At 53.2% G+C, this 11,556-nt stretch overlaps 4 protein-coding genes across 4 annotated transcripts; 3 read left to right on the top strand and 1 right to left on the bottom strand.

Moving 5' to 3' along the window:
- Positions 1 to 84: 84 nt before the first annotated feature.
- Positions 85 to 1,313, top strand: CORC01_06693 (lactoylglutathione lyase; the record flags this gene model as incomplete). Its single annotated transcript, XM_022618332.1, has 5 exons — positions 85 to 130; positions 180 to 209; positions 272 to 708; positions 784 to 1,042; positions 1,138 to 1,313. 5 exons carry the CDS (start codon positions 85 to 87, stop codon positions 1,311 to 1,313), a joined length of 948 nt encoding a protein of 315 aa, XP_022475176.1.
- Positions 1,314 to 2,133: 820 nt separating this feature from the next.
- CORC01_06692 (SelR domain-containing protein) lies at positions 2,134 to 2,918 on the top strand (the record flags this gene model as incomplete). Its single annotated transcript, XM_022618331.1, has 2 exons — positions 2,134 to 2,371; positions 2,515 to 2,918. The coding sequence occupies 2 exons, from the start codon at positions 2,134 to 2,136 to the stop codon at positions 2,916 to 2,918; spliced, it is 642 nt and encodes a 213-aa protein (XP_022475175.1).
- A 1,528-nt stretch (positions 2,919 to 4,446) lies between these two features.
- On the top strand, positions 4,447 to 7,674 carry CORC01_06691 (uncharacterized protein; the record flags this gene model as incomplete). The annotated part of the gene is made up of 1 exon (XM_022618330.1): positions 4,447 to 7,674. The coding sequence occupies one exon, from the start codon at positions 4,447 to 4,449 to the stop codon at positions 7,672 to 7,674; it is 3,228 nt and encodes a 1,075-aa protein (XP_022475174.1).
- A 245-nt stretch (positions 7,675 to 7,919) lies between these two features.
- CORC01_06690 (endonuclease/Exonuclease/phosphatase) lies at positions 7,920 to 9,934 on the bottom strand (the record flags this gene model as incomplete). Its single annotated transcript, XM_022618329.1, has 4 exons — positions 7,920 to 8,258; positions 8,331 to 9,148; positions 9,211 to 9,587; positions 9,651 to 9,934. The coding sequence occupies 4 exons, from the start codon at positions 9,932 to 9,934 to the stop codon at positions 7,920 to 7,922; spliced, it is 1,818 nt and encodes a 605-aa protein (XP_022475173.1).
- Positions 9,935 to 11,556: the final 1,622 nt, after the last annotated feature.

Here is an 11,556-nt window from a genome sequence, read left to right as displayed (position 1 = left end):
GCCTAGTCCTGCCTTGACAAAATGCATTGCACGGATAGCTGATTGCAGGTTGTGTTTCCAGGACGAGCCAGTCAATTTGCGACCATGGCTGCCACGACAGATGTGAAGAACTACAAGTTCAACCACTCGAGTAAGTTCGATTTTCCGCAATCGGTGACTCGTTACTAAGTAAATAATAGTGATCCGAGTGAAGGACCCCAAGGCTTCGGGTACGCATCAAAAGTCGCCGACCCACACACTTCACCATCTCTACTGACACCCGGCTTCGCAGTCAAGTTCTACGAGACCCTCGGCATGAAGGTCATCAAGCAGATTCAACAACCCGAGGCCAAGTTCGACCTTTACTTTCTGGCGTACGACTCGCCCAATTCCAGGTCCGCCGGCAGCGGCACCTTTGACCGCGAGGGCATCATCGAACTGACGCACAACTACGGCACCGAGAACGACCCGGAGTACAAGATCAACAACGGCAACACGGAGCCGCACCGCGGGTTCGGTCACACGTGCATCAGCGTCGACAACATCCAGGCAGCATGCCAGCGCCTCGAGGACGCCGGGTACGCGTTCAAGAAGAAGCTGACGGACGGCAAGATGCGGCATATTGCTTTCGTGTTGGATCCCGATCAGTACTGGGTTGAGATTATCGGCCAGAAGCCGATTGAGCAGACGGAGGACGTCAAGGAGACAGACGTGGCTACGTATAGAATGGTAAGACTGCTCCTCATTAGAGGCTCCGCAAGGAAGTTGGACAAAGAACCGCTGACGAAATAACGCGGAATTCAGAACCACACCATGCTCCGCGTCAAGGACTACGAGAAGTCTCTCAAGTTCTACCAGGACGTCTTGGGTATGACGCTGATTCGCAAGAACGAGGCCAGCGATTTCACGCTATTTTTCCTGGCGTACGGCGACCTCAAGGAGGGCGAAAGCCAGGCGCAGCGCGAGGGCATCCTCGAGCTGACCTGGAACCACGGTACCGAGAAGGACGAGAGCTTCAGCTACCACAACGGCAATGACCAACCCCAGGGCTTTGGACACATTTGTAAGCTTTTCATATTTTTGGTTGCAAAGTCGCGTTTTGGACCAGTCGCGGTTCAAGGGAGTGAAGAGAGAAACAAAGGACTAATGAAAGGGCAGGTGTTACGGTCGATAACATCGACGCCGCTTGCGCGCGGTTTGAGGAGTTGAAGTGCAACTGGAAGAAGCGCCTCACCGATGGGCGCATGAAGAACGTTGCCTTTTTGTTGGACCCCGACAACTACTGGGTTGAGGTTGTCCAGAATGAGAAGTTTGCCGGCAAGGCCAACTTCTAAGCGCTCGGTTTATGAAATCGCTTTTTTTATATTAAAAAAGGAAAGGCATGGCATGCATGAGATGAGATGGAGTTGCGAGTGAATGGCGTCCGGTGAGAGAAAAAGAGCGGGCGGGATGAGCGGATTGAGTGGGAACTGAGGCGTCTGAAAAGTAGGCGGAGTTGATTCGCAGTCTCCGGGCTCATCTCGAGCGGTGTTTGGTGAGGCGCCCAAAGCAGCCATGAGTATTGGCATATGAGGGCTTCGTCAGTGTAGAAAACCAATCCGTTAATTACAACATTTCAAATCTCGAATCCTTCGTGACAAGATTCCAAACGGCTTGCGGCTGATGCTGACGTGAGGATTCCAAAGTGCGCGGTGGATCCTCGGCTAACCGAGCAACGTGGAATCCAAGCAGTGATTCCATCTTGATTCCACGCTGTGGCGCTTGCATTGCTGCTGTGGCGGGACCTTCTCCAAGAGCTCCAGCCAGGGGCACTCGGACCCCCGGGGATTTCGCACTGCAGAAGCGTCCGTCAAACAGCCCCGCCAAAAGTCGTTGACGCACTCGCTGGGCACAGCTGGACTCCTAGTACAAATCATCATTGGCCAAGAGCCCGCTCCGATTTGTCACTGCCCTGCCTCTCTTTCACACCCCTCCTCCCCCGACGTTCTGTAACATCTTCAGACGACATTCTGATATAAACCTCCCAGCAACCCAAAAACAATCCCAAGATCACTCAACAAGTAGCAGAGCAACTCACACAAAACCACCAACTCATAAGCTGGTAAAGAAGACGTTCTCAACTAGCCGAACCTGGGTAAAGAGAGTTGCCGCCAAATGCGATTCTCACCCTTCATCTCCACACTCGTCTATACCTTTTCCAACTTTTCCCGCGTCCGCGCTGCGCAGTCCCTAGGATCCCAGGCGCCCCTCGCAGCAAACCGTCAGCTCCGCGCTTCCATGCCATCGATCCCGTTCCTGGGCGCTCTTTTCGGCTCTTCCGCTTCGCAGCAGGACAAGATGTCGTACCCTGATAAGAAGTCTGATGATGAGTGGCGGGCCGTTTTGAACAAGGGTACGCTCTCATTCCCGTTATCTCATTCTACCTCATTTCATTTCATGAGCGGCCTCTCAGTTGAGAAACCGGTTATATATGGGATGAATGGTGTTCATGGACCGTGAGAAAGCGTGAGACAAGTAAAACTAACACGTCACCAGAGCAATTCCGCATCCTCCGTGAAAAGGGTACTGAGCCCCCCGGCTCGGGCAAGTTCGACAAGCACTACCCGTCCGAGGGCGTCTACGCCTGCGCGGGCTGCTCGACGCCGCTGTATAAGGCCACACACAAGTTCAAGTCGGGCTGCGGCTGGCCCGCCTACTTTGACTCGCTCCCCGGCGCCGTTGTGCGCCACGAGGACCGCATGTTCGGCATGACGCGCACCGAGATCGTGTGCGCCAACTGCGGCGGCCACCTAGGCCATGTCTTCAAGGGCGAGGGATTCGACACGCCGACGGATGAGAGGCACTGCGTCAATAGTGTGAGTTTGACTTTTGCGCCGGATGAGAAGACTGCTGGTGAGAGTGGGAGTGCCGAGGCCGGGAAGGGCGAGAGCAAGGTTTGAATGGGTTGTGATGTTGATGGGGCGTGGGCGTTGTGGCGAGGTGGAGATGGGTGTCGATTACGAGATTTGAGGATTAACTAGGAGTGGAGAGGCGGTTAAGGAATGGCGTTGTTCATCGACTGAATGATCCTGGGTGTATCATCGGGAATGAAATTTGAAATTTGGTGACTTAGAGTGAGATACTTCGATATCTCCCACAGCCTCAACTGTCACTTATGAGCCATGTTTCTTATGTGACATGCACTTTGAATAGCTGTTACACATGGCATAAACACGTTGAATTGTTAGCCACCAACCATTTAATTATAAACGCCCTCCACCTCCCGAAAGTAGGATAACTAATACACCATTATATTTTTCTCGCGGGCCAAGGTAGTCGGGGCAAAGGATTTCAAGCGCGTATCTTACATGTTAGCAATAGGTACATTCAGAACAGTCAGGATAGAACGTAATCTGAAGGGATGAGAGGGAGGCAGGAAGAGCGGTTTGAGAGGAGCTTCAAGAGCTGCTTCGCTAACTCGGAGCCATGGAAATATGGCTTTAAGAACCATTGTGTATGGCGGACGCCTCTATCCTCATTTGGTTTTGCTACATCTGAGATGGCCTCCGACTTTAATAGCACGTCTGAGATATTTGAGCTCCTCTGAAATTACACATTCCGGGTACTTTCACGCTGATCATCAGTATGTGACGGGAATGGCATCAAATAAAAGCTTAAGAACACACCCTTTGTCCACACAAAGTACACGAGTCGGGGTCAGATCTACGCCCATGCAAGGAACGGAAGTACCTGAGATTTCCAATTGCATTTCGCCGGTCTACTACAATTACGTCTTGTGTTCAGCACGACGCACAAGGCATCACGCAGCGGCGGACCAGTGCTGCCTGAAATGGTTGGAAGTGACTGCGGGCCACTTGATGATAGAGTAAGGCGCGGAAAGGCTTCCATGTCTGCCTTACCTTTCCTTACCCCGGCAGTGCCTGGCCAATTATTGTGGAAACCTTCTGATGATGACTGGCGGAAAGGTCTAGCCGCACTTAAATGTCACCTCATGTAAGTCCGGTGCTCAGCGTAAGCCGAGTGGTAATTTGACAACTGGGGTTCATAGCGGCTGGGTTGCATCTCACGCTGGAATTGCCTCACTCATCTCCTTCCTTATTTGGCGTCTCCAAATCCGCCTTGCTCGCGCCTGACCTGATGCCTTGGTGCAGGCTTTTACGCGGCTTTGAGGGGAATATGCGCAGCGTCTGCGCCATGATCTGAATATAGCCTGTCCAACCAGTAAGATTTGCAGCTGCATGTATCTATGATGCATTTGGTATGCAACAGAGATGCAGTTATCGATTTGAGACTTTCGATTGAATTATCGGGCATCGATCAGGCCGTCAAATATTTAGCCGTCTCCTTCTTCCTCTGTTGAACAATTTTTCTACCATCCCTCATCCTCATGACTTCTGAAAGACGGCCTCTGCCTTCCGACTCCACCCCGCCAAACCGACGATAGTTACACGAGAAGAAGCCACGGTAATGTTTAATTGGCACCACAGCTCCTGCTACTCTAGGAGTATCGGATTCTCAGAGGAAAGGGGAGTACCGATTTGTTCCGGCGAAAAATGTGTTGCTCCTCGCAAAGGCATCTCGAAGACGGATTCCGAAACAGTGATACCCGTGCCGCCTTCGAAGACTACATTCGAGCTTACATGGCCATCTTCACTGCCTTTTGTGGACGATGATTCGAAAGAAATTCCTTCACTCACAAGAAAAGAGTCTTCTTCCAATGAGTCAGAATCGAATAGATCCCCCGACTCTAGTCTGCCGAAAACAACGGCAACAAAACGGAGAGCTTCTTCACCACAGCGTGTCAACGGAGGTGTTGCGTCACATATTGGACAACGTGCTCCAACCAACCAAGAACCTTCAATCGGTTCGCCTACCCCATGCAAGGCGGCATACGAGCCTCTTGTCGCCCGGAAGATTAGGCTCCTCGAGCTACTCGAAGGCAATTACCATGACCCAGTTCGAGTTGAGCTTCAAGTCACAGACTTGGCTGGCATGCCGGAGTACGAGGCCCTGTCATATACCTGGGCGGATAGCAATGGGGACTCTTCCAAATGCGAGAGGGCCTACGTTGGAGAGCGCTGGGATATTCTCCCAATCACCAAAAACTGCTTCAACGCCCTTCGCCGCTTGCGATATTCAGGCCGGCGTAGGACATTGTGGGTTGACGCCATCTGCATTAACCAGAATGATGTGGGTGAGAGGTCCCATCAAGTTGGGATCATGCAAAGCATCTACGCAACTGCCTCGAGGGTTCTGATCTACCTAGGAGAGAACGTGGAAGACTCGAATGCCACAAACTCCGTCCCATGGAATTTCTACGACCACAACCCAAGATCTTTGCCTTCAGACCAAGATCTCACACGACAGCCATACTTCAAGAGAGTATGGGTGGTCCAAGAGATAGCTGCAGCAAAAAAAGCTTGGGTTCTCTTTGGGACGAAGGGAGATCGATGGGAAGACTTTCTCCTTAAGGTCGAGGCTCAGACCAACACGCAGCCCACAGATGCACAGTACACATGGGCGAGAACTGCCACTCATGGCCGCAATAAGCCTCACTCGAAGCAAGAGTGGGTGCGTATGCTCCGGCAAAGGAAGGTCATGGACTCAGAAGAGCTTCCAATATTTCTTCACGCCACTGCCCGGTGTGAGGCTACAGACCGCCGGGACAAGATTTATGCCTTACTGGGGCTCTTCCAAGACGCCAACCAAGCTCAATTGATTGCGGACTACTCGCTCAGTGTGGATCAGGTGTTCAGTGGCTTGACTGCTTATCTGCTCTCCAAAAGCCCTGCATTCATATTGCCAATCTTTGCAGCACTTCAGCCAAAATCATCAGATACCTTCCCCTCGTGGGCTGTCGACTGGTCGTCGGCGACAAACTTGGGTTGCATGGTGCCATACCTAGCTAAGGAAGCTTCTCAAATCCCAGCTGAAATCAACTCTCAAAATGTCTCGTATATGCCTCGTTTTCATCGCAACGGTTCTTTGGTCCTCCAAGGACGCCTACTCGCACATCTCTCAAGTTGTGTTTTCAATTCGAAGTGTCAAGAAGGGCCACCCGGTGTCCTGAAAGGGGTCTTTTACGGCGGGGTCCTGCGTGACGGAACAGGAACCCAAGTTCCGAATGCCCTACCGGACTGGACCGAGTCGACCGATGAAATTTTACAGATCCAGGGCCTCGACAACTATTCGCTAGTGCTTCGACCCGTCGCAAAGGCTCCCAAGACATATCGTTTTGTAGCTATTATCGAACAGCCCGAGTTCGACCGTATATTAGGGTCTGTCAACTTGATAGATCGCGCGACGATCCTGCTTTTCTCAGCATGGCAATACATACTCAACGTACCGCGCGGCACAGACCTCTGGTGTCTTGCTGGGACATGGTACACGATCAAAGCTATATGCTGGGAAATAAAAAGTTATTGGAACATGGAAGAGACCATTTCTAGCCTCTTTGACTCATCCACAGATTTGAAATACGAAGAACAGCCATCCAGTAGTGGCGAAAATCAGGCAACACTAGACATGTTCCGAGATCTAGTGCCTGCTACGAGACAACTTCAGGACAGGCATTCGCCCAATGGATCCGAGCGTTCATTTGTCGCGGATCGAAAGTCTTTACAAGACAGCATTCATAATCTAAGAGAATTTGGGACTTGCCTTGAAAAAGTACGTGGAACAAAAGAGTTTGGGGAGATGGAAGTCGGCGGCATCGGCCCATCCGGTCTACTTCGGCAACATCTAAAGACGATATTCAGGGCATACGAAGAATATCTGGAGGTTCCAGAGATACTGGAGCAGGAATTGAACCGATGGAAAACACTCCGTGACCTGCGATGGGAAGCACATCACGCCGCCCCGCCCCACGTTGGTTCCCAAATTTCTGTCCAGCATTCCCGGAATTTGGCCATAGATCTTCAAAAGCGAGAAGCAATGGAAGATATGATCAATGTTTCGGATTGTGGTTGGGACTGGGAATCAACCGGAGGCTCCCTACCCAGAACGGAACCAGCAGAAGTGGGGAGGCGCGTTGAATTTGGCAGCTCTTCTTTCATGTTGCCACATAATGTCACTCAGATCGATTTGAAAGATCTCGCGGAGAGACACCGTAAAGTCTCCAAAGAAAATTTCGTGGATGCAGATACAGAGTTTTTTAAGTTGCTTCTGTGTCGAGGTGTGGATCGCAGAAACATCTCCAACCGCTATAGGACACAGCAGTCCAAGAATGAGCAGAGCTTTGAGAACTTACGCGACGATATGATAGTGCGATGGTTTCAAGATCATCTCACTGATGAAAGGAGAAGTCTCTCTTGGAAAGCAAGGTACTTTGAGAAACATCACCTGAAGCCTTGGGCAGCCAACTTCATCCGCACGTGGACCCTCCTCACAAAGCGCAGTCGCTACGGTCCTGATGCTCCTAAGCCTGTGGACATTCCTCATGAAAAGATGGATGATTGGCGTGAAGAGTACATGTATAAACGGCTAAAAGAGTATGAACGGCACCAAGAGTATGAACGGCACCAAGAGGATGAAAGCTATCTGGCTGCAGCGAAAGCAAAGTGGGCACCGTTGCTCGACCTCGTAAGAGAAACCGAGAAGCGCCTGCTCCCTCTGGAGACGGTATTCCTCGACACATATGACACGCGTGATGAGCAGATGGATGGCGTCCACTGGGAGGATGTCGTTATCATTTGACTGGATGCGCTGTTTCAAGCCTGCCTTGTCGCAGCATGGCAGACACACGACATAGGTGCTCGTGGGGAAAAAAGAGACTTTATACGGTCCGACGAACCAGGAACTGGGTGGACGAATTTGCGATTCAAAGTCAAGGTGTCATTTGAAATTGGCATTATGCATTACTCTCGTATCTCATATACGTATCGAGACCACAATGCAAGTCATGTACAAGAATAAACATCCCCAAGCAGAGACTACACCTCCTAACACCCACAAACATTGAACAGCGCAACAGAAGGGTCGTGGTCGCTGACGAGGTCGTCGTACAGCTCCCATGAGTTGACGTGGATGTGCTCGTACGCGGTGCCGTTCTTGGTGGCGAGCGCGGGGCTGACAAACATGTGGTCGAGCTCCTGCGCGTTCATGTCGTAGACGTAGGTGTAGCGCTCCTCGACGGGGATTCCGACAGCCTCGTCGAGGTCAATGAGCCCAGAGGTGGACGCAAAGACCTTGAGGGGTTCGACAAAGGTGAACTCGTTGAAGTCGCCGGCCGTGATGATGCGCGCATTGGCGTCCAGGGCGAGGATCTCGGCGATGAAGGACTAGGTTGGGGTTAGCTTGACGATTCCAAAGTTCGAATGATTCGGGTGGAGCCAGGGAGTGGGAAAACGTACGCCGGTAACCTTAGCCTGCTCGATGCGCGGGTTCACCACGCCGTTGACGGGAGGACGGGGGTCGCCGTGCAGGGACGAGGAGCTTCCCTTGGACGCGAAGTGCACGTTGACGGTGAAGAAGGTCTTGTTCTGCGGGCCGTTGACGGCGTGCCACTGCGCGACGAGGGGCTTGCGGCTGGCGTCCCATGCGGTGTTGGTGGGGTCGATGCGGCCCGGGTTGTACTTGAGCGCGGGGCCGGCGAGGACCTCATTGGCGTCGAGGCTGCCGCCCGGGTTGGGCTTGTAGAGCTCGACGACATCGGGCTTGTAGAGGTAGGCGACGCGGATGTTGCCGCCGGGCTGGCCGCCGTCTTTGCCGTCGACGGGGTCGATGACGACCCAGTCATAGACGACGCCGGACTTGGTCTCGATGGCGGCGGTCAGGGTGGAGAGGGTGAGGTTGGAGGAGACGACGCCGTTGTTAGTCGCGCCATTGTCGTCCTGAATCTCCTGGACGAAGACGAGGTCGGGCGTCTTCATGTAGTCGACGATGTGGGCGGCAACGGAGGGGAGGTGGGCGACGGTCGGGGAGAGGTTCTCGACGTTATAGTCACCGACGGTGATGCCCCTGCAGTCGCCGCGGCTGACGAGGGTGGTGGCGGGCGCGTCGTTTGTAGCGTTCTTTGTAATTGTGATTGCGGTCAGGGGGAGGATGCGGTAAAAGCCGAAAGCGTTGGTGACGATGCCGGTGATCTCGGTGAGCTCGTCGCCCATCTTGGACTCGGGGTTCTTTGTGCCGTCCAAGGGGGAGCCGATGATGATGACCTCGGGGTTTGAGTCTTTTGCCATGTCAGTGACTTTGTGGCTGAGGATATGGGATACAAGGGGAACAGGTCCTTACCCTTGTCAGACATGGTGATGCCGCCGTGCGCATTGCGGCCGGTGACGGACCAGTCACCAATGACCCAGGTGTCACCGTACTGGTTGGGGCGAGAGACGCCGACGGGGCTCTTGACGGTGACGAGCTCGCCGCTCAAAGACTCCCAGAAGTCGAGCCCGTAGAGCGTGGGGTTGAGGACGGGGTTCTTGGTGGAGATGTTCGCGACGGCGTTGGGGACGGCGTAGACGTCGCCGCCGTCGAGGCCGCTGTACTGCTCCGTCGGCGGGGGCAGTGTGTCGACGCCGATGACGAGGGGGGTGACCTCATTACCCTTTGAGACGACGACGACGTTCTTAGGGGAGCTGAGCTCTGTGAGGTAGATGTAGTTCGTTGCGGACCTTATCTCCTTTTGTTAGAGGAGCGGGCTCTGCATGTCACTGGGGGTTCAAGACTTGTCTCACCTGTACTCCTGGATCTTCCCATCCACAGTGATGAGGTCGCCCACAGCCAAGTTCGCGCCAACGGTGCTGCCGTAGACGTAGAGCGCCTCGGAGGTGGCATCGTCGTCGTCAGGCGTGGTCGAGCGGATCCAGATTCCGCTAGGTCCCTTGGCGAGAACCAGACCGGTGACGTTGGTCACGGACTGGTCCTTGTACGGAGAGAGGAACTTGTTGCCGTTGATCTCGGCAATGGTCAAGGCCGAGGCGGCGCCGGCGGCGGAGAGGAAGAGGGAAGTGACCTTCATCTTGACAGGTACGCGGTCGCGAGAATGAAGGTAGCGAAGCTCTATTCTCTCTGGAATCGCACGTCCTGAGCAAAAAGAGAAGACGAGGCTCGCCCGTTTTTATTCTCGCCGCGGGGGACTCGCCACTATGGATAGGATGGAGCTGAGCTCTCAGCTTGTAGTCCCGTTCCCCTGGTCAGGGTCGTATCGTGCCGAGAAGTCTGAATGCCAAGAAAGCTGCATCATATGGACCCAGCGATCCTTTCCGCCCTTGCATCTCGGGAGCTGCCTCTTCGCATGTGAGCAACTGCGTCGGACGCGCTCCATGGATGCGATAGGATTGGGCGAGGACGAGAGGAGGCGCGGCCAGCTCCGATATTACGCACCTCATATCGTAGGGCTGCTGGACTTCCTCACTGGAGGGAATTAACAAGACATGAGTCTGTCATCTATCATCGGAGCAGGGGTCCGGTCGTATTAATTGGCCTCTTAGAGCCATCCGTGCCTTGCACGTTCTTGTCATTGAAATACGAACTAACAGTACCGGCAAAGACATGGCCCCGAATTAACCTTGAACCCCGTCGCGGCGCTGTATTGGCTGGCCATGGCTCAATCGGGAAGGTGATGGTTCCTGCGAGGGCGGGAGAGTGGCCTAGCTGGTGTCTAGTTCAGTGGGGAAAAGAAAACCAGTCTGCGGATATCCAAAAGGTTGAACTCAGAACGGGTGTGGGGGGGAAAGGCGAGAGGGAACGCAAGAAGTGACACTGAGCAACTTTGCTTTTGACGTGGGCAATAGATGGAGAGAGACAAGGGAGAGAGAGAGAGAGAGACCGGGTTCACAATCAGCGAGTCATTCCCAATACTCCAACGAGGACGAAAGGTTATACCAACCATCCTGATGGGCCGAATATCCCGCAAGGCAAATCGGACCAACTCCCTTCCTAGGACAAGTTTGCTCTCGGTGCCAAGACCTGGTGGACGCGTGGTGTCTTTGCTGTTGTTGGTCGAGAGCGGTTGCTGCAAAGGCGGAGGAGGTGCGGAAGACAAAAGTCAATTACCTACTAAGTACGGTACTCTTAAACACGGGCAGGGGTCGTTTAGGGGCCGCTAATCTACGCCTTATCACCCGCCAATCATCTGCCTCACGTGTCGATGACAGAGCGTCGTCGGCCCCAGAGCTCCAACCTCCGTTCCATGTTCTTGAAAGTGCCCCTGTCTATCACCGGCGTCCCCAGCCTACCAAGATTCTCGACATCCCCCATTTCATGACACCCCTCACAGCTTACTCTCAACGTTTGCGTAGTTGCATAGCAACATGGCCCGCTCTCACTCATGTATAGCCAGCTTCACTTCCACCGATACCTCATCACTCAAAACATCTCATTTGAAGAATCTTTGGTCGAATTCTTACTATCATAATACCACGACTAATCTTTTCGAAAGATGGGGTTTGGCCTAGAAACTGCGGTGCACACCTTCTCTCAATTTCCCACATATGAAAACTGTCCCAGGAGGTTACAAAGACTTGTACAAATCCCAAGGACCTCCTGTCCATTGAGTGAAGTTCCCCATAGAGGCCTCAGAATACCCTTGGCAACGATGGGAAAAGCTGCCTACTGAAATCTCAAGTGAGACCAGGCTAG

This window comes from Colletotrichum orchidophilum (assembly GCF_001831195.1).
Source record: "Colletotrichum orchidophilum strain IMI 309357 chromosome Unknown Scaffold_51.1, whole genome shotgun sequence".
Lineage (NCBI taxonomy): Eukaryota > Fungi > Ascomycota > Sordariomycetes > Glomerellales > Glomerellaceae > Colletotrichum > Colletotrichum orchidophilum.
The sequence above is the reverse complement of the archived record's forward strand: the minus strand, read 5'-3'. Positions and strand labels throughout refer to the sequence as shown.